Below are 24,868 nucleotides of genomic sequence, written 5' to 3' on the forward strand. Positions count from 1 at the left end.
CAACAATGTTGCGCAACAGCAGCCGCAAGAGTAGTGAAACGCGAGACTCGGGGACTCGGCTTCAGTTCGTGACTACCAACCAAACGAAGATGCAGTACAATCAGCAGCCGGCGGGAGCGCCGGGCTATCCCCACCAGATGCCCCCACCGAGCTACGAGCAGGTGGTGCACGTGCAGGCGCCAGTTCGGGTGGTTCACCACACGGCAGCACCTCCGCCCGTGGTGATCATACAACGTGGGTTTTCTCTCAATATGACGCAAATAAGATTAAGATTGACCATGACTTGCAGATCAAACTGTATTACCGGTGGGTCCGGATCCCACCTTCATCACCTGCCCGCATTGCCATGTCCAGAAACTGACCCGCGTGGAGTACTCGCCCAGCGTGAAAACGCACTGCATGGCCGCCATTCTCTGCATCGTTGGGTAAGATCTGCAGATTCCCACCAGCCCAGTGCTCCCATCTTATCTAATCTCTGGTGGAAAATCACAAACAGCCTCTGGTGTTGTGCCTGCCTGCCTTACTGCGCCACCAGCTGCATGAACGCCAATCACTTTTGCGGCAATTGCAATAAGTTCGTCGGCGTCTACAACAGCGATTAGTACTACCAGCCGAGTAAACAGAACCAAACGAACCCAACCCAATCGAACCGATCACCGATCAACGCTCACAACGATCACAACCTCAACACACCCACTCACAAATCATCCACGAATGCGAACATTTTTGGCCAGGTGTCGACAGACCGACAGCTGTACGATGAAATTCCCCCAATGGGGTAAACAATCGGGCCGCCAAGCTTTTGGCTTTACTTGATAAGAATACGCGATACGCGAGACACTTTTTTCCACGGCGCTCCCTTGAGTCATTTTCCAGCGATTCACACACCCAATTGGACAAACACCATGGAACCCGTCTATCCAGCTGCACCCTTGGAGGCGTCCAAGGGATCCGTCGAGCTGCAGTCGGCCCCTGAGCAACAGCACCTTCTGCCACCGGCTCCACCCAGTTACGACCAGGCCACAACCACTCCGGCCGAAACCACGGGACCAGCTCCAGCTCCAGCGACCACCTCCACCACACAGCACACGGTCGTCGTGGTGCCCGGTTCGCCCTACGGCCCGGAGCCCATGGACGTGCAGTGCCCGTACTGCCATAATTACGCCCGGACACGGGTCTCCTTCAAGCCCAACTCGCGCACCCATCTGATAGCCTTGATATTGTGCCTGTTCCAGTGAGTACCCGAAATAGATAACACTGTGTGTGGGCCAGTTAAGCCCAACTGGTAGCCCACTTTGGGTACTCGAAACAGAAAAAGCTCAATTTGTTCGGAAAAAGAATAACATAGAATAGATAACTTCCATTCCTTACCAGAGAGCACTCTTTTATACTTGTATATATATTTTTTATTTTATTTCATATCTATGATAAGATATACGATATATATCTGTTTGGTACCTAAGCATCAGAAACAGAGGCTATATATGCCATCAAAGCATAGCAATAATCGCACAGAATAGACCTTAGATGTTGGGTGTACAATCCACTGGTCGGTGACTCACTTCCTTTTCTTTTATTTCCTACAGGTTGTACTGCTGTGTGTGTCTGCCGTACTGCATTTCCAGTTGCATGAGCACCAATCACTACTGTGGCATGTGCGATCGTTATTTGGGCACCTACGATCGCAAATGAGCAACCAAAAAGTTTCGGGGGCGACCTGTTCATGTGTGCACATTTTCTTCAAGTAATTAGTTAATAAATGGACTGCAGCACGCAAACTGAACTAAAGCGAAGTATTTCGTCATTACAAGTGACGCTTTAAGAGCTTTAAAGTGGCATATAAATACTATTTTGTGTTAGGAAAATTAACCCAGTTTTCAAAAAATTAAAATATTATTGGTAACCATATATATTTAATTATAAACATGCCTTTAAAAGAACCAAAGTAAACTCCTTTTATTATATCATTCTAATTTAAGTTATTATTTTTGAGTAATTTTTTCGATTTAACTGCTTAAAGCTTTTTGCTTAATGTTAAATTATACTCTGCCCTTGGACGCCTATATATCTCTTTTATTTGCCAAAAGCTTAACTAATTACTGACTATGCTGAAGTGGCTATCTGTATCTTTATCGGACATCCTATTCTCGTAGCTGAGATAAGTTCGATAAACAATGAAGATCACTGTGTGCACTAGATAAAGCTCGGTAAACAGTATTCGAGAGATACTTTCGGTTTTGCAACAGCCCCAAACTGATTGCTCAACTGAATGGGAGCTTTTCCAAGCTCGCTCCGATCTGAGCCGAAAAACTTGAATGCGATTCAGAAACTGAATCTCTACCTGAATCCAAATCCGCGGCAGTTGCGAGCGACGTTCGAAGTGCAAAAGACGCCGTCTAGTTGTAAATACGCAAAGTAAACAACTTTTTTTTTCGCTTAGCGAGAACCGGAATCTCTTAGTCATTTTAATAAGCCGAAACCATACCCGAACTTCGAACTAGAGCAAGGGTTTTATAGTGCGTTAACCATGGATCAGAAGCGAGCCATGCTTTATCCGCAAGTGGATTTCAACACCCCAACGGCCCCCTCGCCGACGCCAACGAGGGAGTTGGGCAATCCCATCGCCAACGGGCTGCCCATCGAGGCTCCTCCATCGTACGATGTGGCGGTGTCTGTTCCGGTGGTTCCAGCGGTTACCGCACCAGCAATTGCCCCAGCACGACCACCGCCAGTGGTTGTCGTGGAGCAGCCAGCCCCACAACCACCCACAGTGGTTCCAACAGGTGTGTAGTTTGCACATAGTTATAGTTCCTCTGTGAAGCTCTATTGACGTCACTCCCTTTTGTTGCAGATACTCTACACTTGGGTCCAAATCGAAGTAGGGTTCTCTGCCCCGCCTGTGGAGCCAACAAAACCACGAGGATGACACACACGGCTAACTCCAGGACCCATATGGTGGCAGGTCTCCTCTGTTTGGTCGGGTAAGTTGAGTTTCTTATAGAGAGAAATAGAATTTATCTGCTTATTGATTTATCTTAAACTAATATTTTTTGTCACTTCCTCTTTAAAGATTCTGCTGCTGTGCCTGTTTTGTTCCCTATTGCATGAACAGTTGCCGCACTGGAAACCACTATTGTCGCAAGTGTAACACCTTCCTGGGAGCCTACAATCCAAAGGGGATGAACCGATGATAAGACTGCCAAGATAAAGTGATCTGGGGGCTAGACAGATAGAACAGATACAAGTTATAAGCAAACACAAAGCAGCTGATGTTTGCCAGCGGCTAAATTAAGGTTGTATATACATAGGCCATTGGCTAGAGCGCAAAGCGTCAAAAAGAACCATCATTGGTCACTTAAGCATATGTGAGGTAGCTTAACAAAATTTGATTTTTCCATAATTTTGCTTTACCCATAAGCACTAGAGTAAACATAAGCAAAACCGCTTACCTTCCCATTGTTGCTGAAGCAGCTGGCCTTTGGCTTGCTAAAAAATAAAAGCGTGGGCGGAAGCTTCGTAATAAATGCAAACAAAAAGCAATGACAAGCCACATTTCAAAATAAAAGTAGTTTGGCGCGCAATCGGAAAGCGAGCTGCCAGATCAGCACCAAACGCTTGCCAACACTGGCTGCGCGCTACTATCGAGCTATCGATAGCCTGGCATTGAGCATATTTACGATATGGCAATGTTGCCGCAGCCAAAAAGACAATTGCAGAAAGTTTTTTTCACAACAAAAAGCCACCGAAAACGCTCGAATTAAGCAACAAATGCGTGCCAAAAGCGCAGCGAATCTCCACTGAGGCCACCGTGTGTGCGTGTGCGTGGCAAAGGTGCGGGCAGAGCAACCAAACATCACAGGAACACGGCCAGCAGCAGCAGCGGTGCAGCAGAGGGGCGGGCAGAGGCAGAGGCGGCGGCAGAGGGAAAAGTCGGGCATTTTCATTGGATTCGTTTTGGTCCGATTCGATTGGATTGCGGTTACTCCAGCGGCGCCCAGGCGTTCCTCCTCTCCTCCTGTATTATGGACAAGAAATCCTCGCCGGTGCGACGACAAAAGCGGCAGGCGAAGGTGATCGAGGAGAACTTCTGGGACTGCAGCGTCTGCACATATAGAAACTCGGCGGAGGCCTTCAAGTGTCGCATGTGCGACGTGCGGAAAGGTGAGTGACCCCGATTTTGCTTCGTTTTTGCTTCCGAGTCCCAAGATTGCCCAGATTGCCAGCCCTGTTCCGGTTTTCGCATTCTCGATCATGTGTCATGGAGCGATTTGTTTATCCTTCCACAAGGATACACACAAATCAGTATCAACAATATTGGAATATATCTGGTTGAACTGTAGTCAATAGATATTAATAGTCAAACAAAGACTGTTGACCACATTAGATGGCCAACGATGGTATCGATTTGCTTACGTAGAATAAATGAATTTGCATTGCGCAGAAACAGTGAATACTTCTTAAAACGATTTTAAACATGCTAGTATATTTGAAACAATCTAAAAATATTTATATATTATTTTTGGTGCACTCAATAACACTATACACCCTTGTTTTTTAGGAACCTCCACGCGAAAGCCACGCCTGAACTCAGCGCTAGTCGCCCAGCAGGCCGCCACTTTGCCGGGAGCCAGTGCCAACATGCCCAACGGGAAGTCCGCCTCCGGATCACGGCATGGCAGTGGGCACGACCGGCAAAGGCACAAGCGGTACCCGGCACGGTTGAAAAACGTGGACCGATCGACGGCACAGACGCGAGAGGTGACGGTCAACTCGGTGACCGTGTTCATCACAGAGTACAAGGCCAAGCCGGTGAGCAGCCGACGAGAGTCCAGTGAGCAGAGCTTCAGCGAAAGCAACGACAGCCGGAGTTAGAGGAGAGATACCAGGCCTCCTCGCCCCCAGCTCCCCAATATTCTACGCCACGGTTCCCGCTCCCCTGTTACAAGTTGTAAATTCTAAGTGTTAGGCCCCTGGCGATAACAATTGTAAATCGAAATCCATTTAAGTTACCAAGTATTAGGCCACGTTTAAAGCCCCGAAAGCCAAGCCCCCACTAGTTCATGACTTCCAGCCCAGGCCAAGATGGCACAGCAAAGCGAAGCGACGGCGAGTCGATTGCATTTACACGACGCTCTCCAAACCCCATTTTAAAATGCGCTAGACCCTGTAAATAGCGATGCATGAGTTCCCTGAATATCTCTGTCTCGTATCGTAATTTTAGTTGTAATTTAATTCTGCTACTCTAATTCCTAATTTATTGATGCAAAGGTAACTATGTATAACCGCCGTGTACATGTTCAACAAAGATATCATTTGTTTTGTAAGTGTCGAATTAAAATATGGTTTAACTAAGTGCAAGTTAATCTCAATGTTCCACTAGCAGCGCCCATCCCCCATGGTTTGTGTAACTATTATAAACTGTCCTTTTTTTTGACTAGAAAATGCTGCTTGACAACGAAGTGTAGCGAGGAGAGAGCCACGTAGCTTGCTTGTAGACAATTTGCTAATTTTAATTTGTTTGTATACAAGACTGATTAAGCGTTACCAACCAGATATAGAGAGGTCCGCACACGCACCCAGCCCGAATCCGATTTTCCTTTTGGTTCACACCCGAGATAGCCTCCCAGCAAACAATAGACGAATACTCGAACTCGCAAAAAGAGAATTTTGTACTTAGCAGAGCTTAAACGCTCTTCCACCATAGCAATAATTACTTAGCAAACAATGAAAACCATGAATTTTGATATGAACGATTGTATTTAATATTGGATAACGGATATAATGGTTTATAAAGTGCTTGATATTTGTATTTTGAGATAGATTATTTAGCCACACATGAACACTAACACACACACCCACACACACTCCTCGAAACTGCCGACTGTAGTCAAGAAACAACTTCCAATAGACAAACTTCAATTTGGATTATCGTAAACATTTACAATTAATATGAACAGTTTGTATTCCAAATGCTTGGCCAGTTGAGCATTAATCAACAGCAACGACAAAGACAAAGACAAAACTTAAGCAAACGCAATTAAAGCCGCACTCACACGACCACACGGATAGTTAAAACTTGAATTCCAATTGTAAAGCGTCAACTTTTAAAGCATTATAAAATACATTAAATAAATTTCGAAAATGCTATTCCAAAGAGTCGTTGTCTTCTCTCCCGCCCTAAGAGTTCAGTTTAATATTTTTTATTTGGGCTTATCCAACTTGCTAAACTTTTGTTGCCAAGTTTTATTTTTGATTCTTTTTATGGCTGACATTCGGCTTAAACTTTAAAGGTCTTTAAAGAGCAAGGCAGCAGCGAGAACCACCCCGGCTGGATGCCAGTACATCCACCGTTTCCCCAGGACCCAGGACCACCCACGCGTCGCCTTTCCCCCATCCTCCCTTCTCCCACCCCATGCCACTGTGTGTGAGTGCGCCGAGCTCTGTGTTCCGGAGGGGGGGCAGCCCGAGCACCATCTGTATCTGTATCTGAGTATCTGCTTACGCGTGCTCCCGGCCTCCAGTTTTCGGGCCTCAGATCAGAGCAGCGCTTCTGCCAGAGTTTCGGTTTCACGGAAAACGGGTACAGGAGATGGTGCTCGAGCTGGAGCTGGAGCCACTGTCTCTGGTCGATGGCTACGCCTTTGGCAGCTGCCTCAACTTTTCGCACAGAGCCGGAGCACATCGCACGCTTCGCAAATAAATTACAAATTGTTTCGTTCCAGCTATGCTGGCACAGTCAAACTATCCTAACATCAACCAGCTTTGCGTAAAGTATCTTTGGATACCAATCCACTGTTCTCTAATTGTAAAACTTGCTATAAATGAAAAACAGTTTTATTTCATTAAAATATGTTTTGGTTCTTTTCAGCTTACCTACAAAATTAAATGTTGTTAATACTAATGTATTTATTGTTTAAAGTAAAACTTAAGAGCAAAAGTTTATACGTCTTTTTTCCTTGAATTAGCTCACAAGGATGCACTGAACGAGGCTTGACTGTACTTACATACATACACACCCGATTTCATCCACATCCCACACCCGTAGTTCACGCAATTCGCTTCAGACTTCTAGCTCGGCGCTCGAAGCTCTCGTCGTTCGTATTTTCTCTAAAATGTTAAAATTCACAGGACCTCCCGGCATGTCACCCCCCGATTTCCATCCCTCTAGTTGCGGCCCACAGGCGGCAGCAGGACCTGCGTTATCAGCGCCACACTCTGTGCGCTTATCTTCCATGTGCGCTTCGTTCTTGGGCTCCAGCTACAGCTCCTCGTCCTTCGTGGCCCTCCGCCTTCTTATCCGTTTGTTTGTCCGTGCTTCCGCCTCATCTGTGCGACCGTCCGCACATCCTGTGCCACCCAACCGGTCCTGGGTCCTTCGTCCTGGATCCCTCCGCCCTCGTCCTGCGTCCTTGTGTGTAGTGGAAAATTCTCGTTTTGCTCGAAGGAGCGAGAAAAAAGGCAAAATCAACGTTGCAGCATTTGGAAAATGTAAAAACTCCTTGCTGCTGCCGGGCATTGCTTTCGCATGACGCATACGCCGCGTTGTCCAGCTTGAGGATCGCCTGGCAAGTTGGATGGGCGGCGCCTTCTGGGGTGCGACTGGTAATCCTCGCCAGTAACTTGAGCACTTTATGGCACAGCGCGCACGTGTGTGTCTAAATCTGTACGTGTGTGTGCTAGATAACCAATGCCGCGTGGGGGAATCCCCTTAAAGCTGCGATATCTGCCGGTTTTAAACACTCCTTAGGCTTTAGCCATTTTAATTACATTAAAAACTTTTGCAGGCATTAGATAAATTGGAGCCGAAGATGAATCCAAAGCCAAAGCCAAATCTGTAGCCGAAGTCGGCAGCGAACGGCAAACTTATGTCACTTTGATCCTTGCGAGCAACTTTGGGCCAACTCATGCGAGAGACAATGGGGAACTACCCTCCTCCTTGCGCCGCCCCACCCCTCCCCTGGTAATCAAGTTAGTCTTTAAAATTGAAATTCCAGCATTAGGCTAGGAATGCTAGCAACGTAAAACACAATCTATCCGAAAGGGGTGGCTGCCAAAGGGATTTCCAAAAGGGGTGGGGGCGGAGCTCGAAAGACGGAGGACAACTGGGCTGGAATACGAAAATTTGCTGTCGCTTATCTGTTTCTAATGTGCCACAGCACGTCGAATTTCATGCACCAAGAAATTATTGCTCGTCACCCATTGAAGTCTGTCAAATATATCAGTTGCGCCGAATAATTAAAAGTACTTATATCCGAAATTTGCAGACAGCTGGTCACAAGTATATATAGTTTTTGCAGAATATATCGACTATAGATTTAAATTTTAAATGATATATGACAGCTTTGGCTGAAATCCTTAAGAACCTCTCAGAAACAATACTTAAATTCAAAATGTGTTACGTATGAGTTAAAGAATTACCCTTACCTGTTTGTCAACTGGGCGATATGAACTGGCTAAGGAACTTGTACTAGTTTTTTGTACCATCAATAACCTGACCCATAAATGGAGAAGCAATGGGCATACGCTGCTGGATTTAATTAAAGTTGGAAATTAAAGTTTCTCGAGGAGCGAAGAACGTACGACAATCGCAGTGTCACCATCACCCCCTCGGGTCCTTTGAGAGCCCCTCGGACCCCAACGCCCAGGCCCCCTCAACGCCCCTGGCCCTGCCCGCTTGGGCCGTCAGCTTCATTGTGTTTATTTCTCATGTTAAAATCAAATTCCCGCGTGTGCAATTTTTCATTTGGCCCCAGAGCCGGAGCAGCGAAGGAGTCCCGGACTCGCCGGAGGAATGAAAGGGAAGTGGAAAAATGTGTAAAGGTGCGTGTGCCGGGGAAAATCGCAGGGGATGGGGATGGGAATGGTGATGGTGTCGGCCTTAGGGGGTGTACTCTGCTGGGCTGCCACCGAGGGCGTTTTTGGGGTGGTGTGATTGCTCGGCTGGCTCTTCCGGCGTGCTGTCTGACGTCAGGTGAAGTCAGCTTAAAGAACAACTTTGCCTACGAACTTTTTCCGCCAGCTTCAATTGTGCCGTAGCTCGGGTGTTTCCCTCACTTTTTTCCCCGGCAAACGCGCTGAGCTGCATTTTGGGCAACATTTTCGATACCTGTCGGCATGTGTCGAGTACCAAGAGGTATTCCCCATCTGCACACCCAGCCCATCTGCATCTTGTTCCGTCTCCCGGCTCTCGGCTCTCGATTTCTCCTCCTTGGCGCCCGCATAACTTGCGCTCTAAACAAAACAAAAATGCGTTGGCAAAAGCGTAGGACCGACCAGGGACCGAAGAACCAGAGACACCAAATGGAATTTGGGAGCGGGTGCGGGGGGAGCTGAAGCTGGAGCTGTGCAGGGGGCGTGGCAGGGCCGAGGCAGCTGGCTGCGATGACTGCGATGGTGATGGCGACACTGGCAACAGCAAAGGCAACGTTAGTGGAACACCCTAGTCCAAGTGGGTAACACAACTTTGCTGATTGAAATGAACCGAATATGCATAATATCTAAATATCCATAGTATATAGTATACATTCCAATCTAATACATAATAATATGTCGGTGAAATAAAGATTGCTTATAAAGCATTGCATAATTAAGGAAAGAGTATCCCCTCGTTGGTCAGCCCAATGGCCAGTAAGCCGCTCCATCCTGCCTGGCTGCTCGCTGGCTCTGGCTGAAAGGACAGCGACAGGCCGCCGAGGACGAGGACGAAGGAGAGGCCGAAGAAGAAGAGCTGGGGCGGTTGAGAAGAAAGGCGTAGGTGAGGGGAGCGAAGCAGGGGGGAGGAGGCAGACACGACACACCAAGTGTACAATAGCTTTAAGCTTAAACTCTCGCACACTTGCACGCACACACGCTCAGCTGCCCCACACACACACTCACACATACATACATATATTGGGGGATACAGGGCCACGAGCAACTCGAGAGAAAAAACAATATTTTTGTTGCCTTTTCCCGCTGCGTGACGAGAAACCAGAGACGTGGAGCAACGGAGGCCCAGCCTTGGGGCGAAGTTCGTCTGCTTGTTTTCGTCGGGGAGGGGGGTAGTGGGGGGCAAGGGGCAAGGGTGGCGGTACGCGATCGGTGGGGCACCCTGTATTTGCAGCTGCTGACGGGGAAGAAAATTCACGGACGAACGCTATGTGTCCAAGTCCAAGAAAGAAAAATACTTGCCAGGCGACAGCGCAGCACAAACGGCCAAAGGTTCCAGGGCTGCAGCACTTCCGAAATATCCGAACAGATATTGGAGCCACACTCTATAAAATTGACAAAGCGAAGGCTGAACTTGCTCCGTGGGGGGCTTTGTTTTTATAAACATCGTGGGGAATTCCCCTGGTCAAGCTAACCAGTTGAATTTCCTGGAAATATTGTTAGCTTACATACCCTGTTTATAAACCAGATATTTAATTTAGTGTATTGAAAATTAAAATATAAATAACATTTTTTAGATTACCCATCAGTATCTCCATCCCCATCTTTTACAAACTTCACTATTTCGGGACCATCTTTCTTTCGAAATGGGTCATTCGGAAAACGCTATCTGCGATCGAAGCCCAAGTTTGCTTCCTTATCGGGGAACACCGAAAATTAAATGATATTTTCGGTTTGTACAGCTGACGGAGGCCCGATAAGAATGTGTGCCCTCCCTCCCTAGAAAAGCGTATGTAACTCCCGGGGGAGAACAAAGTACAAAGGTAGATAGGACTATATTTAAGAGAACTATAGATTATAGCGTATGGCTAACTTGGAGTTTTCGGGTTCGGCAGTGAGTAATAAATAATACATTTTAATTTAGGTCTAATTAATAATCTAATTGATTTGATAATCAAACAGATAAGTATTTTTTAGGATAAAATGATTTATTTCTTAGCTAGAAGATCTTGTAATTTGCTTTAAGTTCCAGCTTGCAAGTTGTGCTTACTATACAGTTGCGAGTTCCAATAGTTACTATCCAGCTTAAAGTTTAAAACACCAAATATTTTCAAAGTACTATATAGAATATGGCAACTGCAGCCCTGGCAGAATGGAGCAAAATGGAGGCGAAAGGCAAGGCGGCCAGGCAAGACGGCAAGCTCCAGCAATAGCTGTATGGCTATAGCTACGGATACATCTACAGCTACAGCTACAACATCTACGGCTGCGAGGGAGCGGAGCGGGGGGCGCAGCGCCCATTTGAGGCAGCCATCAAGTAGCGAATTCGCCGCCACGCCGTCGAGCGTTTGACATTTCCCCATACTTGCTGGCGCGCCGCCCCGAAAAGTATCTGAAAATCGATGAAATTCAACGCAGGCAGGCGGCAGATAAAAGTATCCGCTACTTTATGGTGCGTCCGCCACCAAAATGTTCCGTATAAATGTGGCTGAATGCGGCATTGGCAACGAATTCCCAACTTGCTGGCGCCGATCGCCCCGGCAAGAATCGAGAAAATCGAGTGGATGCAGGCGGGCCGAGCGATTGAGATACTTTCTGGGGCGGATTTGTCCCCCCCTATTTTGTGCACCCCCCTCCATTCAGTGAGAGAGAGAGAGAGAGCGACAGAGCGACTTTTCTCTTTCCAGTAAGGGTATTGGTGAGCAGTATCTGTGTTTGGACTGCTGAATGTATCTCTCAGTTGCTGAATGAGCTTGAAATACGTTTTGAAAACGCAACGGTCGTGCTTAAGTTAAGCAGCTCAAAGGGCTTGTGGACCGATGTAAAAGTTTAATAAAACAAAAAAAAATGCATTGCTGAAAAATTCAAATAATTTTGGAACTTTAGAGGCGGTCAAAAAAAAAACACTTAAAATACTGCATTCATTATTTATTGCCTACATTCCGGGGCAGGCATGAGATAATCAAACATTGCAATTATCTGCACAGCCACACACGCACACACAGTAACCACAGACACGATGCATTCCATGCACATTTCATGCATTTCCTTTGTACTGGGCAACTTATCAAGTTTCCTGTCCACCAAATGCAACCCCAAAGCAGCGCCACCCCCAAAGGCAGACACGCACACGCCCCACCGCCCACCATTAAGCATATACAATATATTCCGACCATGTACTGAACAAACTGCAGCAGCAATAGCTGCAACTCCATCAACAGCACACTGCAGCGACATTGAGGCGCAACAGCAGCGTCAGCAGCAGCAGCAGCAACAACACAATCGCCACAGTGCATCAGCAATTCCGATTCGGATTGCATTTTTGTTGCACGCACGTCATTTTTGTGTGGCTGCGGATAATGATTTGGTTACATTTGATTTGGGTGCCCATTTTTATGCAAAAGCCATACCCTAATCTAACCTGCGCCAGGATGTCGACTAATTTATCACGTCACTTTGTTCAAACGCTTTTATTGAAAACGAAATGGGTTTCCAAAAACGAAGCACAAATATTTTTAAATCATCTCAAATTCAATTGGTTTATTGTGTTTGTAATATTTATTTAAACGGTCCCAGTTTGTTATGCTTACAGAGCATCTAAAATTTCACTTAGACTCTGTAGCTCCAGTTGCTCCCTCTTTGATGATAATGCTGTGGTCAAAAGGAAGTGCTATCCTGGCTCCCGGCTGCAGTGGTCAACGGTTTTTACTTATTCATGTGCTCTTCGTATTTGTTGCAACACATTTTAATATTCATTTCGGGGCGTGGCATCGGTCAGCCTTAGCAATTAACAGGAGCGGGTTGTGGAGCACAAGGGGGGCGGGCAGGGTGCTGAAACGAGTCGCAAAGATCCTAAGGCGGATCAGGCTGGCAGGCTGGCAGGCAGGCAGGTGGCTGACACAGAAACCCGGCTGCCAGGCGAAGCCAAGCAACAGGCTGAGCAGCAATATTGGCAACAGCAGCAACATGCAACCACAACAACAACAGCACCAGCTTGCAACAACAATGGAGCACTGAGCACCGAGCACCGAGCACCGAACACCGGACAACTCTTGACATGCATATGCAAAGGTCTTTCCCAGGTTTTGCGGCTCACAATCAATTTGAGAGACCTTCGCTCGCTTCTCATTGGGAACCCGCCAAAATGCAAATGACGACAGCAACAACGCCAGAATGAGAACTTTGACGAAGCCTTTGATGTGCGCCGTTGTCGGTGACTTAGCCACCCCCTCACAACGCTGCTCCGCCGCCGCCCCGCTCCACTCCTTACCTTGCCGTTGCCCATATGGCACGCAATCTCGAATAATCAATATTTGCGAGCAGTCCAGGCCGACGAAAGAGCCGGACTGGCCAGGTCAGGCTGAGACAGCGGAAGTCGTTGTCACATCAATGGCGACAAAGCACTTCCGCCGCTGCTCTATTCTCCTGCGCACAAAAGGATGCTGACAGGCCGCCTGCGATGTTCCTCAAAGGCGGGCACTCGAAAAAATAATAGGTTCTATCTGTATCTGTATGGAGTTGGAAGAACTTCGATCTGTATGGATTGTGGCGTAGGTAGTAGCTTGGTATCTTTGAATTTGCAAGCTTTCGCTGTATTGTTAATTATTCTCGCAGTGTACAGACTGTTTTAAGCTGCGTACCTATAAATTAAGGAATGAATTTCAGTACAATTGAATGTAGCTTGTATATAGATTTTAATATTTTAGGTAGCTTGAATCTTTTGAGTACCAAGCTTACCACATTACTTCCTTTGCCAATCCGTAGAATACGAAGCAATTGGTAGATAAGTTTTTGGGGAACAACAGGAACGCAAAACCTACCTCGAAGTAAACTTTGAGCGCTACGATAACCCCTTATCTCTGTCAACTGGCGTAGGGTCTGTGGAATGTCGGAGGGGTTGGGGCCCTCGACTGGGGATACTTTCGAGCATGTGTGTGTATTATTCCCCCAGAACTTTTTTTGTAACGTTTTTCCTTACGTTTTGGCTTTGATCGTCGTCTGCTCTTTGTGCATTCTTTCAGTTTGTTTTGCGTCGTCTCTGTTCTCGGCTTTCCGTTCTCCGTTCTCCGCTCCCCGAATTCTCCGTTCTCCCGTCTTCTGTCTTCAGTCTTCAGTGCGAGGCATGCAGTCATCGACGACGTCGCTGAATTTCGTTTCAGCCAAACTGAACCAAACCAAAACACCAAAGCCAAAACCAAAACCGAACTGAACCCAAAGCGAACTGAACCAAACCGATGGTGATTCATCGAAATTAAAAATAAGTGTTTTGTATCTGTATCTCAGCGCTTGTTTCACATTCGCTGCTGATGTTGATATTGCCGTTTTGCTCACATTCCACTGTCTGCGATATTTTTACAATTTTCCCTTTTCTTCTAAGGAAGAAGTGGGATTGAAGTCGAAACTCTTTAATACCAAAGGAAACTGGAGTTTCTAGCTATATTTCACAAAAGTCTATTAGTCATAACTTTCACTTTCCTGCGATTTATAGAAGTTCGAAGTATATAGTTGTAATTAAATGGCTTGAAAACAAATGTATAGCTATTCTAGTTTACAACAAAACATTTCATTTTATAATATAATGAACCTATCCAGAGTCCTTTAACATATCGCTCAAAAACTCAGAACTTAGCTTCTAGATAACTGTACAAGATAAATTAAGGTTTTTATTATGCTCTTTGGATCAGGATACATCTAGAATAAATACTTTTATCTGAAATACTGCCACATAACTCCAAGAGCATACCACTTGACTGAGATTCCCAGGGAGACTCCCCTTCTCAGCGCCGCGATTAGTCATCGAATGCTTCCTGCTCTCGGTCGAGGGATTCAAGGACACCTGTTTCCACATTCCACGCCCAACGATCCCTGGCATGCAACATCCGCATCCATTCGAAGGAAGGCAGGTAGATTCGGATGTGTGTGTGTGTGGCTGCTGTGATAACCTTGCTGCGATTGCAGATGGTGGTGCTGCTTTGTGTTTCGGTGGTGCTACAGCTACAGCTACAGCTCTAGCTGTGGCTAATGGTGGTGCCTCGCATATCCTTCCTTGGTCACCTTGGGCGGCATTCACGAAATGTGTATCCATGACACGCACACTCACACACACGCGACCGGGTATCCAGGGGACACACATACGGGTCCGTTGTGGATTAAAATTTCTTCGTTCCTTCTACTTTTTTACGTACGTAGAATGCATTTCCCTTGGCGAAGAGGGAGCACGGTCAGAGGGGGAGGGCGGGGGGAGTTGGGCATTTATTTTCGGCATTTGAAGTTAGTCCTTTGAAAAAACGGGGGTTTGAATTCAAAGCGCTAGACCGAACGAATCGCAGCGAAAGGGAATGGAATGGAAATGTGCGAAGGGTTGCTCGACGTCCTCGTCCTCGTCCTCGTACCCTCCCCTCAACACAGTGTGTGTGCGTGTGTATCTGTGTGGAAGGAACACATTTGGATGCCAGACTGCCGTCGAGTCACCAGCCCAAACTCAAACTCAAACTCAAACTCCCTGTGCGACATTACGGCCAAGTGTAAGCAGCAGCAGCAGCAGCAACATAGAATCGATTTTGGAATTCGTCTCATGGCGAGTGTGTGGAAAATGCTGATAAATGGGAGTTAGACCCGGATACGACACACAGGATCCCCCTCGATGGCTTTCACTGCCACGGCCATGCTAATGAGACACCCCCCAAGAAGGCCCCACGCACAGGGAGAATGCACCACACAGATCTGAGCTCTATAAAAATATATCACAAATTGTTCATCTATTTTGATTGTATGATTTTTTACTTAGTCTATGTTTGATACTTTTGAATCTTTGACTGTTTTCTAATGCCAGTTTTGAGTCATGACCTCTTAACCATTGGGTTAATTGGAATGTCATTTGACAAAACTAGTTGGGTATTATCTTTCATGTACATCGTTTTTCTAATTCTAGGCAAAACTCATATAAAGGTTAGCAGTGTTGAGAGTTAACCTCTGGCATAACCTCTATATCAAAGTTTAAGCCGAAAACTGATGGAAAATGTTGGTAAACTTTATTAAAAAAGCCTAACGAGTTAAGTTAAAACAACATTTCCAACTGATACGGCATTGTTTTGCTTTTCTACGTGTAACAATTGCAGCTGTCCCCTCTGCACGACGCAAATGCAATTGCAGTTCCCCTGAAAATCGTAACCAACAGCCCCCACCGCCCACCATCTCACACCCATCGTGACCGATAAGTGACGAGGCCCGTACGGTGGGTGGTTGCCCGTTGGGGGGTGACTCCGTTTGCCTGCCCATGTCGACGCATTGATAAGATAAGCGATAGCCCTAGGGCGGAGAGTCGGGCTGTCTGACATCAGGCAAATGGACCCCAGAAGCGTGGAAAAAGGGGGGCTATAGCCGATAGTCGGTAGCCAATAGCCCCATATCCCATAGCCTGTAGTCGTGTTGCTGTCGTGACTCGACGCTTTCTTACGGCTGCGTTTCAGAAAATTCAAAATTCATAGAATGCAAATGTTGGTTAAACAACATTTTGCCCGGCACACGACCGCTCTCCCAGCTCCAGTCGCATTTTCCACTCGCAGCTGGGGCACAAACAGTACCAGACACAGAAATAGAAACAGAAACACAGACTGCGACTGAGACTGGAGACCACACCGATTCAGGTCTCGACTAGGAAGCACTGGAGGAATGGGGCGGTCGGCGAGAGCTTAAGTCAGGTTTTGTGAGTTGCATTTTAAGTAAAACTAACTTAAACGGGCCGCTCAGCTCCGTTCAGCTGGTAGCACTAGAAATACCCAACCTTATGCCGGGATTTACCTTACAACGTACTATATAAGGGAGTCCAAACGCTGAAAGGAAATTTCCAAATTGGAATGTATTTAATGTATTAGAACAAGTCGTTGTACTTGCAGCTTTGGAATTAACAATCTTGGAAGAGTTTGATGTAAAGCCCCCGAGCGTGGAAACTTTTCCAAACTGAAATCTAACCAAAACTGATCAAAACCTTATACTATTAAATAGAATTAAGATGATAACTTGCACTCTTACTTTTAAAAAGAAGTAAATATAATAAATAGATTTCTATAGAATATTCAAGTTCTTAATTTACTTAGAATATGAATAAATAGCACACCAGGAGTTTTAAAGCCTCGATCTGAATCTATTCGCTTTCTTATAGGTTACCAAGCTAAGCTGCCAGAATATCTGATCTTGTAAGAAGATAACCCTTATACTGCGATGGATTTACATGAAATAAAAGTCCTTTACAATCTCGACCTCTGCTCCGCACTTCCCTGGACTGCGGGACCATCGTCGGTTAAGCCTCTTGGCAAATCGGATCGTTGCATCAAATGGCGAATCCGAGTTTTCAGCTCGGGACAAATCTGCCTGGGGATATTTAAAGCTTTAATTTTGGGGTCCGGCGATTGAATAAAATTTCCGATTGGGTGGTTTCCCCACCAGTACATATGTACATACATACATGCTTATACCTTTGCGGCAGTGTGCGTTGTGTACATAATCACGCACACACAGCTCTTGTTGCATACGCACATTTAATGCAAATTTAAGCAGTTAGCAAGCAAGTAAAACCGTTATGTGTACACAGGGATATGAAGCTGCGCCTACGTGTGCCTGTGTGCGTGCGTGTGTGTGTGAGTTTGTATATAAATGCAAGTGTTTGTAAATGCATCGATGCCTATACATAATGCAGGCAATATAAATAATTGCAGTACATAGGCGGGCGAGTGTGCGTGTGTCCGTTGCACAACCGCATACGCTCCACACGCACATTTGTGTTGGTGTGCGTGTGTATATACACATATGTTTATATATCGGCATCTGCATCTCTGGCTGGCTGCACATTTCATTGCAATTGCATTAGTGCTGGGCCCTTTGTTCATTACAAAATGCAGAAACCCACACACGCACACATTTGCGTAGTGCCGAATAAAATAAATTTCCCACAAAACATTTACGCATTTGCCGAGCGAGATAAACAGCAGCATCCCAGTGCAATCAATAAAATCACAGGCAGGTTTTTTTTTAATTTTTATACATATTTAATTTATTTTCTCTTCGTTCCTCCTTCCACATCGTATCGCTCAAATTTTTTGGGGGTTGCGCCTCCTAAAACAGAAATATCAATTGTCGAAATAACTTAGATCTAGGGAAAACTCGCAATCGAAACTCAAGGGTTTTTCAGAATCAACATAGTTAATTATAATATATAGTTTGCAAATGGAATTAAGGCATTCAGTATATTGCAGTTCAACAAAAGGTCATCGAATTCGGGCTCATTTAACTAATCGAAAAACAGAGAATCGGAGGAATAATCCTGACTTAACATAACATTGTACATATTGATTTAATTTTAATTTATTTAATTTAATCCTCGCTGCTTAAATAATATTACGTAATTGTTTAGCAATATTTTGTTGCTGCTTGCTTATGTGTTCTTTTTTATACAATACATTTTATATCACAATAGAAAAAAGAATTAATTCGCGTATTCTTTTCAATCGTTACCTTCTCTTTTTTGCTTGCTTACTTATAAATTAAACAATAAAAAATGTACAGAATTTCTTTAACGTTTGTGTTTTCTTGTGTGTTTTGTGTAGTTTTTGCTATTAAACAAGGTTGTTTTTTCATGTTTTTATAACTTGTGTTAATGGTTATTCTCCCCCTTTTCGTTATTTGACTAATTGTGGCTTGACAAATGTTAAGAACTAAGAATTGAGTTTACGCATTTTCATTAAGTGGCTACTATTAACATTGTTGTCGCTTAAGTTTTCGTTACATTTTACGTTTACGTTTTAATCAACTAAATTAAACGGCATTACTAACGACGCTGTACTAAACAAATTCGCAACGAAGTCGGGAAGAAAACGCCGAGGCACAAAAACAAAAAGATACTAAGATACAAAGATACAAAAAGGGAGCACACAGCACAAGGCAAGAAAAATGCGGTGGAGAGCGAGAAAAGAGCGGAGTGGAGCTACTCCCTCTCTTTTTGCTTTTCTCATTTTGTTGTTTTATCGCTGTTGCTTTTGTTGTTGCTGTGGCAATGGAGGACGCTGGCTTTTGTAGCCGAAGCGTGAATTAAAATAAACTATTTAAATTTATTTGCATCTGCTTAACTGCGGCCTGCATTGCACACACACACATGCGTGTTTGGGTGTGTTTATGCTGTCTGTGTGTGTGTGCTGCCCACTCTCCTCGCCTTGCTCCCTGCGTTGTCCCCCGCCCCCTCTCCTGCTGCTTATCGCGCGTCTCCATCGCCATGCACTTTGTTGCTGTCGGCCATAGCTGCAGTTGTTGTTGTTGCCTGCTTTTTTCTTTTTCTCTCTGTTTCGTTTTTTTTATCGCTGCGTGCGTGTAAGCCGACGCCAGCGGCATCTCCCCTCTCGCTCTGGCCCCCTAGGAACACAACACTACACAACAACGCAGCAGAGCGAGCTCCATGGGCAGAGCTGACCGGTCTTAGCGGGAAAAAAGCTAGTTCTGGCTATAAAGAGTTATGTTAAGTCAAAATCGTCTGTAAGTAATGCTATTGTGTGAGTATTACTAGTCTACATTTGCAAAAGTCCCTTTTACAAAAGCTTTGTTTTCTAAGCATAGAAACTGCAACGAAACTTCAGGTCTTGTAAAAGGGACTTTACCTAACTTTGGAGGACCGAATGTTCTCAAATAAAAACTTTTACATGGAAGGTTACGGAAGTACGACTATAAAAAGAATATACGTTTGGGATATTTTCTCATTTCAAAACCTATTCTCGTGAAAAAACATGTTTCTAACAACGAAAACATCACTAAACCCGCTGAGCTGGCAGCTCTATCCCCCGACGTCGTCTGTCTCTGTCCCTTTTGCCCCAACTCCGCCCGCTCGCCATGCTTGCCTGCTTGCCAGTGTGTGTGCGTGTTGTGTGTGTGCCTCATTGTTTGCTTTTTGTTGTTGCTGCGTTGTTTTGTGCCTCTCTGCTCGTTTCTCGATTCGTACGAAAAAAATGTAGTACAGCGTGTGGTATGGCAAACGAAAGCTATGAGTTTTCAGTGTATCTTGTCTGCCCTCTCTTTCCCGCCCGGAATCTATGGTTGGGAATTATAAGAGCCGCGAGCGGCCTCCTTCGCCGCACAGGCGTTGCAGTCGTGGTGGACGCATCACCTGACCAGCCAGAGGCCCAGGTTGAGCTTCTGCAGCTTGGGCAGCTTCATGATGATGTCGATGCCCTTGGAACTGAGTTGCGTGCAGCCGTAGAGATCGATGGTCTTGAGATTAGTCAGATCCTCCGCCAGCGTTTGGAGGCCCTTGTCCGTTATCCGGCTGCACTGTCCGATATTGAGGTTCTCCAACTCGTGCAATGCCTTGGCGATCTTTAGCATGCCGTGATCGGTGATCTGGCACTGATTGAGGGACAGCGATCTCAGTCTGTAGAGTCCCTGGGCTATGTGTGTCAGGGCCTGGTCGCTGATCTTGTCGCAGAAACTGACGTCCAGCGAGTTGATCCCGCTGCCGCCTTCCGTGAGGTAGGCCATTCCGATATCCGAGATGTTGTCGCAGGAGCGCAGGTTCAGCTGCTCGAGCTTGGGCATCCGGGCCAGGTGCTTTAGTCCGCTGTCCGTCACCGAGACGCAGAAGCTCAGGTTGATCGACTTCAGCGAGGTCAGGCCCTGGGCAATGTGGCCCAAAGCCTCGTCGCTTAGCCGCTGGCAATCCTGCAGACCCAAGTACTCCAGCTGCAGGTTGCCTTCGGCCGTTTCCCGCGAGAAACCTGCCAGGTGTCCGATTCCCTGGTCGCTGATGTGCCAGCAGGAGCGCAGATTGAGGTGCTTCAGCTTCTTCAGGCCCCACGCAATGAGCAGCAGTCCTGTGTTTGTAATGTTGCAACATCCGCCCAGTTCCAGGGTCTCCAGATTCCTCAGATGCTGGGCGATCCGCCCCAGACTCGTGTCCGTGATCTGTTTGCAGAGGGAGAGGTCCAGTGTCTTGAGGTTTGGCAGATCCACGCTAAAGGCATGGCCCAGGTTCATGTCCGCCACGTTGAAGCAGCCGCTCAGGTTTAGAGAGGTCAGAGCCGGAACGCCTAGGACCAAATCCTTGAGCGAGCGGCGCAGCGATAGGATCTGCACCTTCTTGATGCCGCGCTTGACCAAGCAGTTGAACAGGCTTGGACTGGAGCGCTTAAGGTGCAACTTGGCCTCGACTCCCTTCCAAACGCTTTTGGCATAGGCCGCATCCCGCCATGCAGTGCAAACCTGGGCTGCCCGACCCAAATCCCTCACTGGTAGGTGCTCGAATATCTGCTCGAGGAGTTCCGGGAACAGGTTGCTTATGTGGGTGCCCTCCACCGGCGGCGGGCTCTCCGGAGATGCTGGTCTGTGCGGGAGATGGTGGTGATGGTGATGATGGTGCTGGGCGTGGGCCGCTGCTGCTGCCGCTGCCGCCGCAGCTGCTGCGGCATGCTGCAAGTAGAGGGCCGGCGGCAAGGTCTGCAGCTGGTGGTGCGGCGGTCGGTGGTGCAGGGCGTAGGGCGTGAAGCGCAGCAGGTGGTGGTGGGTGGTGGTGGCTCCGGTTCGCGTCAGACCGGGCAGCTCAGTCTGTTGATAGAGTTCGTCCATTGCCCAGCTGGGCGCTCCTCCGGCTCCTGCTCCGCCAATCGCCGAGCCGCCACTGGTGGCCGCTCCGTTGCTCCCGGATCCGCCACAGTGGCTATTCAGATTGTTTAACACCGCTATTGTTTGATGATGGAAGGGCAGCAGCTCCGTGTTGGTGGCCATCTCCTACTCTTGCTTTTACACTTGGCTTGTCGCTTGACTGCTACTTTTGGAATTAACTGATGGATTGGCTATCCTATATGAGCTGCATTTTACTGTTTTTATGCTTAGTTGAAGACTAGTAGGGTTCACTGTGGTTATTCACTGCACTTAACTCGAGCACTGTGTGTAGTTGGAAGTCCAAGTTCTATTTGTGTGTTCTTTGTTCTTGCGGCCGAGACGCGATGTGCACGAACCGGATGATAAAGAAAAACTGAACTCGCAGCGGCAAAGCGCCTTGCTTTTAGCCTGAAATACAGATGCAGATACAGATACGGAGGGTTTGTGTTGGTATTGGTCATATTTTTATCTGAGCGTATTCAGCGCTCTCACCGCTCTCTCGAGCGAGTAGAGAGTAGCGAGTAGGTATTCGTCCGTTCAGTCTGTTGTATTTCCCGTGTGTGCGGTTCGGTCGTTCTTTCATTGCGATTGCACTTGGAATTGACTTTGTGCGGCATTTTTATTAGAATGATTGCAACGCGTGGTTTTTCTGCGACTTTCGGCAAAAGTTCTTATTAAAAGGCAGCATATGAACATTCTCTCCTTTATCACAAGTTCTGCGGTGAAGTCGATTTTTAGCCAGCATGGCTTGTTTAAGTCTAAATATTTGGCGCGGGTGGATCTATATAAATGATTTGGGTTCAGACATAAGCTCTACTGCTCGTAAGCAGCATTAAAAATTGCTGAAACTTAAAGCTTGAATATCTTTTTAAACTCATCTGTGGCCCATTGTTTTTATTATTTATCATATATATTTTTTGATTCTCGACATTGTGTTGCGTTCTACTTAGGATCTCCTGCATCTTATGATAAGAGAGGCATCACCATATTTCCCTTCTCACCAGCTCTCTCATCACTAACACTGGTTATAAGACCAGGCTTGGATTTATCTTTCGGGTTTTTCGGTTTTGGACCCCAGCTCCATGTTTCAGGTTATTCTTTACCCGTCGAGCCAAACTCAATGCCAAACTCCGACGCATTTGTTGTTTCTGCTGCCGCTGCATTCCGAAGTCGAGCAGGTACCTGTCTTTCTCGCCTCCCTCGCCGTCTCTCTCTCTATCGCATCTGTGTGAGTGCGATCGCTGCTCGCTACCTGCGAACGCAAGAGCAGCAACAACACAATCCCGGTTTCCAGGAAAATATTAACGATAACTCCAAAAAAGCAGAAACTACGTTGCCGCACACACAGAAACTCAGAAAACAGATTGGGATGCACAAATCCAGCGGATGGCACAACAATAGCGAACTGGCATTGTTATTGATACTAGGAAAGCCATGCACTTTCCATCTATCCCTCTCTGTTGCATTTGCCCACTAAAAAAGGAAAACGCCGCCGTCTTCTTTGCCTTCTAAAAAAATAAAAGAAAAGGGACGAGGATCGAAATCGAGAAAGGGACCTAGGACCTGGGAAAATCTGAGTCTCTACCTGACCCCAAAACGCTCACACCCGCACCATCAAACATGTACTGATATCAGAATCCTGTATTTGAAGAGGCATTGCTACACTAAGAAAAAAGCACACTACATAAAGAAAATGAGCAGTTATTAAAACTACAGTCAGCCAGTTACTGAATTTATATTAATTTCTTAATACTTAGATTATTTAGAATTGAATTATTTATTTATATTTTGTAACATCTAAAGATAATGTATCTGTATTCCAATTTACTTTGCAGATACAAAGTATCTACACATGCTTAACAAGGTTAAGTACTTGGAATAAGTTTAAAATAGTTTACATATGTATAAACGTTTTATTACTAACTATTGAATTGTTTGACGTACTGCTAAAAGTTTGGCAAACGAACCAAAGATTTCTTTGAGTGCAGGGATAAGAGCCTGCGAGGATTTCTTTGCCCTCCTGCCGTGGACCCTTGCAGTCGTACAGTCATTATCCTGCCGAGCAGAAGGGCAAGGCGTGCGTACCTCCGACCTTCCTGCCCCCCTCCACCGCATCTTGTCTCTTGCCCCTGCTACCTGTCAAACCGGTTTGGCCAAAAAGGGCCAATCTCTCCCTCTATCAGTCTTTTGGACGTGTCAAGGCGGCCATCGAAAACAGAAATAATCTCTTCGCTGGAACTCTGCATCGGCCACAGTCCTCCGTCGGCGACTCCGACTCTGAAATATAGTGCGGCACATATAATAATCGATTGGTTTTCGGCCGGCTCTTCCTCGTCATCTTGGCCCGTCCTTTCCTCCTTTTTGCGCGTTGCGTACTATGATCACGATCATTAAAGCTGCCGCTGGGGCATCACAGGTAGAAGCAAAAGCCAGCGGAAAAGGTGCAACACGCAGTCGCTGTGCAAACGGGCCAAATGCAATCTCCGTGGGCAGATGAGGCAGCTGAGGATGAGGGAAATGGCCCACGCAGATATACCGATGTTTGGGCCAGCCCAGCGAATTCAAAGTGCATAGCTACTTGTCTTATCTGCGGCCAGCAGATACAAGATACGGATTAATCTGCATATGCAATACGCAGCCGCAAATGTGCACACCTGCCAATTGATGTCTTAACTCCATACTTACCCCAAATAATTGATTAAGTTTACTTCAAAACATTATCGAAGTCAGGTAAAGATCAAATGAAGTTTTACAGCTGCCAATCTATACGTACATATCTGTATTGAGAGTGTAGTTTGGCATTAAGTTGCCAGGATATCGAGCTGGTGATCTAAATTCACTTCATTTTAATCCAAAATATAGCTATTATGATCTGAAATGACCCAATCGATAAGGGCTAAAAAAAAATCCCACAGCACTTCGCTGCACCACCCAGATGCATATTCAGATGCATCCAGATTGAGCCGGTTGATCCAGTGTGCCAGCCCAGAGTGGGATAAACAACACAAAAGGCGCCGCCATGAAGTCCAATTGATGCTATCGCCAACTCTGACCAATTTGTGGCCTGCCCGCATCTCTTCCAGCTCACATCGCTTCGTGGCTCTGACCTCTTGCCTGGCAAAAGGGTGTGATCCATTGGATGGGTGCTGGTAGCGGGATTTTGGACACCGGCATCAGAAACTACCGTCAAGCTGTGACATATTTGTTTCAGTACATCACATAATTTGCCTTTGATCGCACACAAACATGTGTTGAATGCTATCCGGAAATCACCCTTAAATCGATAATAAATTTGGAGTTCAATGTCAATAAAAGTTCTTCTTGGATAATTTTTCCACATAAGTTTAAATATGAAACCCTCAGC

General features: G+C 46.2%; 5 protein-coding genes across 5 annotated transcripts; 4 read left to right on the forward strand and 1 right to left on the reverse strand.

Moving 5' to 3' along the window:
* Window positions 1–43: 43 nt before the first annotated feature.
* Window positions 44–911, forward strand: LOC6735742 (lipopolysaccharide-induced tumor necrosis factor-alpha factor homolog). The gene is made up of 3 exons (XM_002082619.4): window positions 44–234; window positions 290–425; window positions 497–911. The coding sequence occupies exons 1-3, from the start codon at window positions 90–92 to the stop codon at window positions 600–602; spliced, it is 387 nt and encodes a 128-aa protein (XP_002082655.1). The 5' UTR covers window positions 44–89; the 3' UTR covers window positions 603–911.
* On the forward strand, window positions 896–1,783 carry LOC6735743 (lipopolysaccharide-induced tumor necrosis factor-alpha factor homolog). The gene is made up of 2 exons (XM_002082620.4): window positions 896–1,234; window positions 1,587–1,783. The coding sequence occupies exons 1-2, from the start codon at window positions 906–908 to the stop codon at window positions 1,690–1,692; spliced, it is 435 nt and encodes a 144-aa protein (XP_002082656.1). The 5' UTR covers window positions 896–905; the 3' UTR covers window positions 1,693–1,783.
* Window positions 1,784–2,347: 564 nt separating this feature from the next.
* On the forward strand, window positions 2,348–3,540 carry LOC6735744 (lipopolysaccharide-induced tumor necrosis factor-alpha factor homolog). The gene is made up of 3 exons (XM_002082621.4): window positions 2,348–2,783; window positions 2,852–2,981; window positions 3,071–3,540. The coding sequence occupies exons 1-3, from the start codon at window positions 2,528–2,530 to the stop codon at window positions 3,189–3,191; spliced, it is 507 nt and encodes a 168-aa protein (XP_002082657.1). The 5' UTR covers window positions 2,348–2,527; the 3' UTR covers window positions 3,192–3,540.
* A 118-nt stretch (window positions 3,541–3,658) lies between these two features.
* LOC6735745 (RING1 and YY1-binding protein A) lies at window positions 3,659–5,744 on the forward strand. The gene is made up of 2 exons (XM_002082622.4): window positions 3,659–4,161; window positions 4,559–5,744. The coding sequence occupies exons 1-2, from the start codon at window positions 4,023–4,025 to the stop codon at window positions 4,870–4,872; spliced, it is 453 nt and encodes a 150-aa protein (XP_002082658.1). The 5' UTR covers window positions 3,659–4,022; the 3' UTR covers window positions 4,873–5,744.
* Window positions 5,745–17,888: 12,144 nt separating this feature from the next.
* Window positions 17,889–21,945, reverse strand: LOC27206600 (F-box/LRR-repeat protein 14). The gene has a single exon (XM_016181356.3). The coding sequence runs from the start codon at window positions 21,625–21,627 to the stop codon at window positions 20,011–20,013; it is 1,617 nt and encodes a 538-aa protein (XP_016029112.2). The 5' UTR covers window positions 21,628–21,945; the 3' UTR covers window positions 17,889–20,010.
* Between the last annotated feature and the right edge of the window lie 2,923 nt (window positions 21,946–24,868).

This window comes from Drosophila simulans, chromosome 2R (assembly GCF_016746395.2).
Source record: "Drosophila simulans strain w501 chromosome 2R, Prin_Dsim_3.1, whole genome shotgun sequence".
In the NCBI taxonomy this organism is placed as follows: Eukaryota; Metazoa; Arthropoda; class Insecta; order Diptera; family Drosophilidae; genus Drosophila; species Drosophila simulans.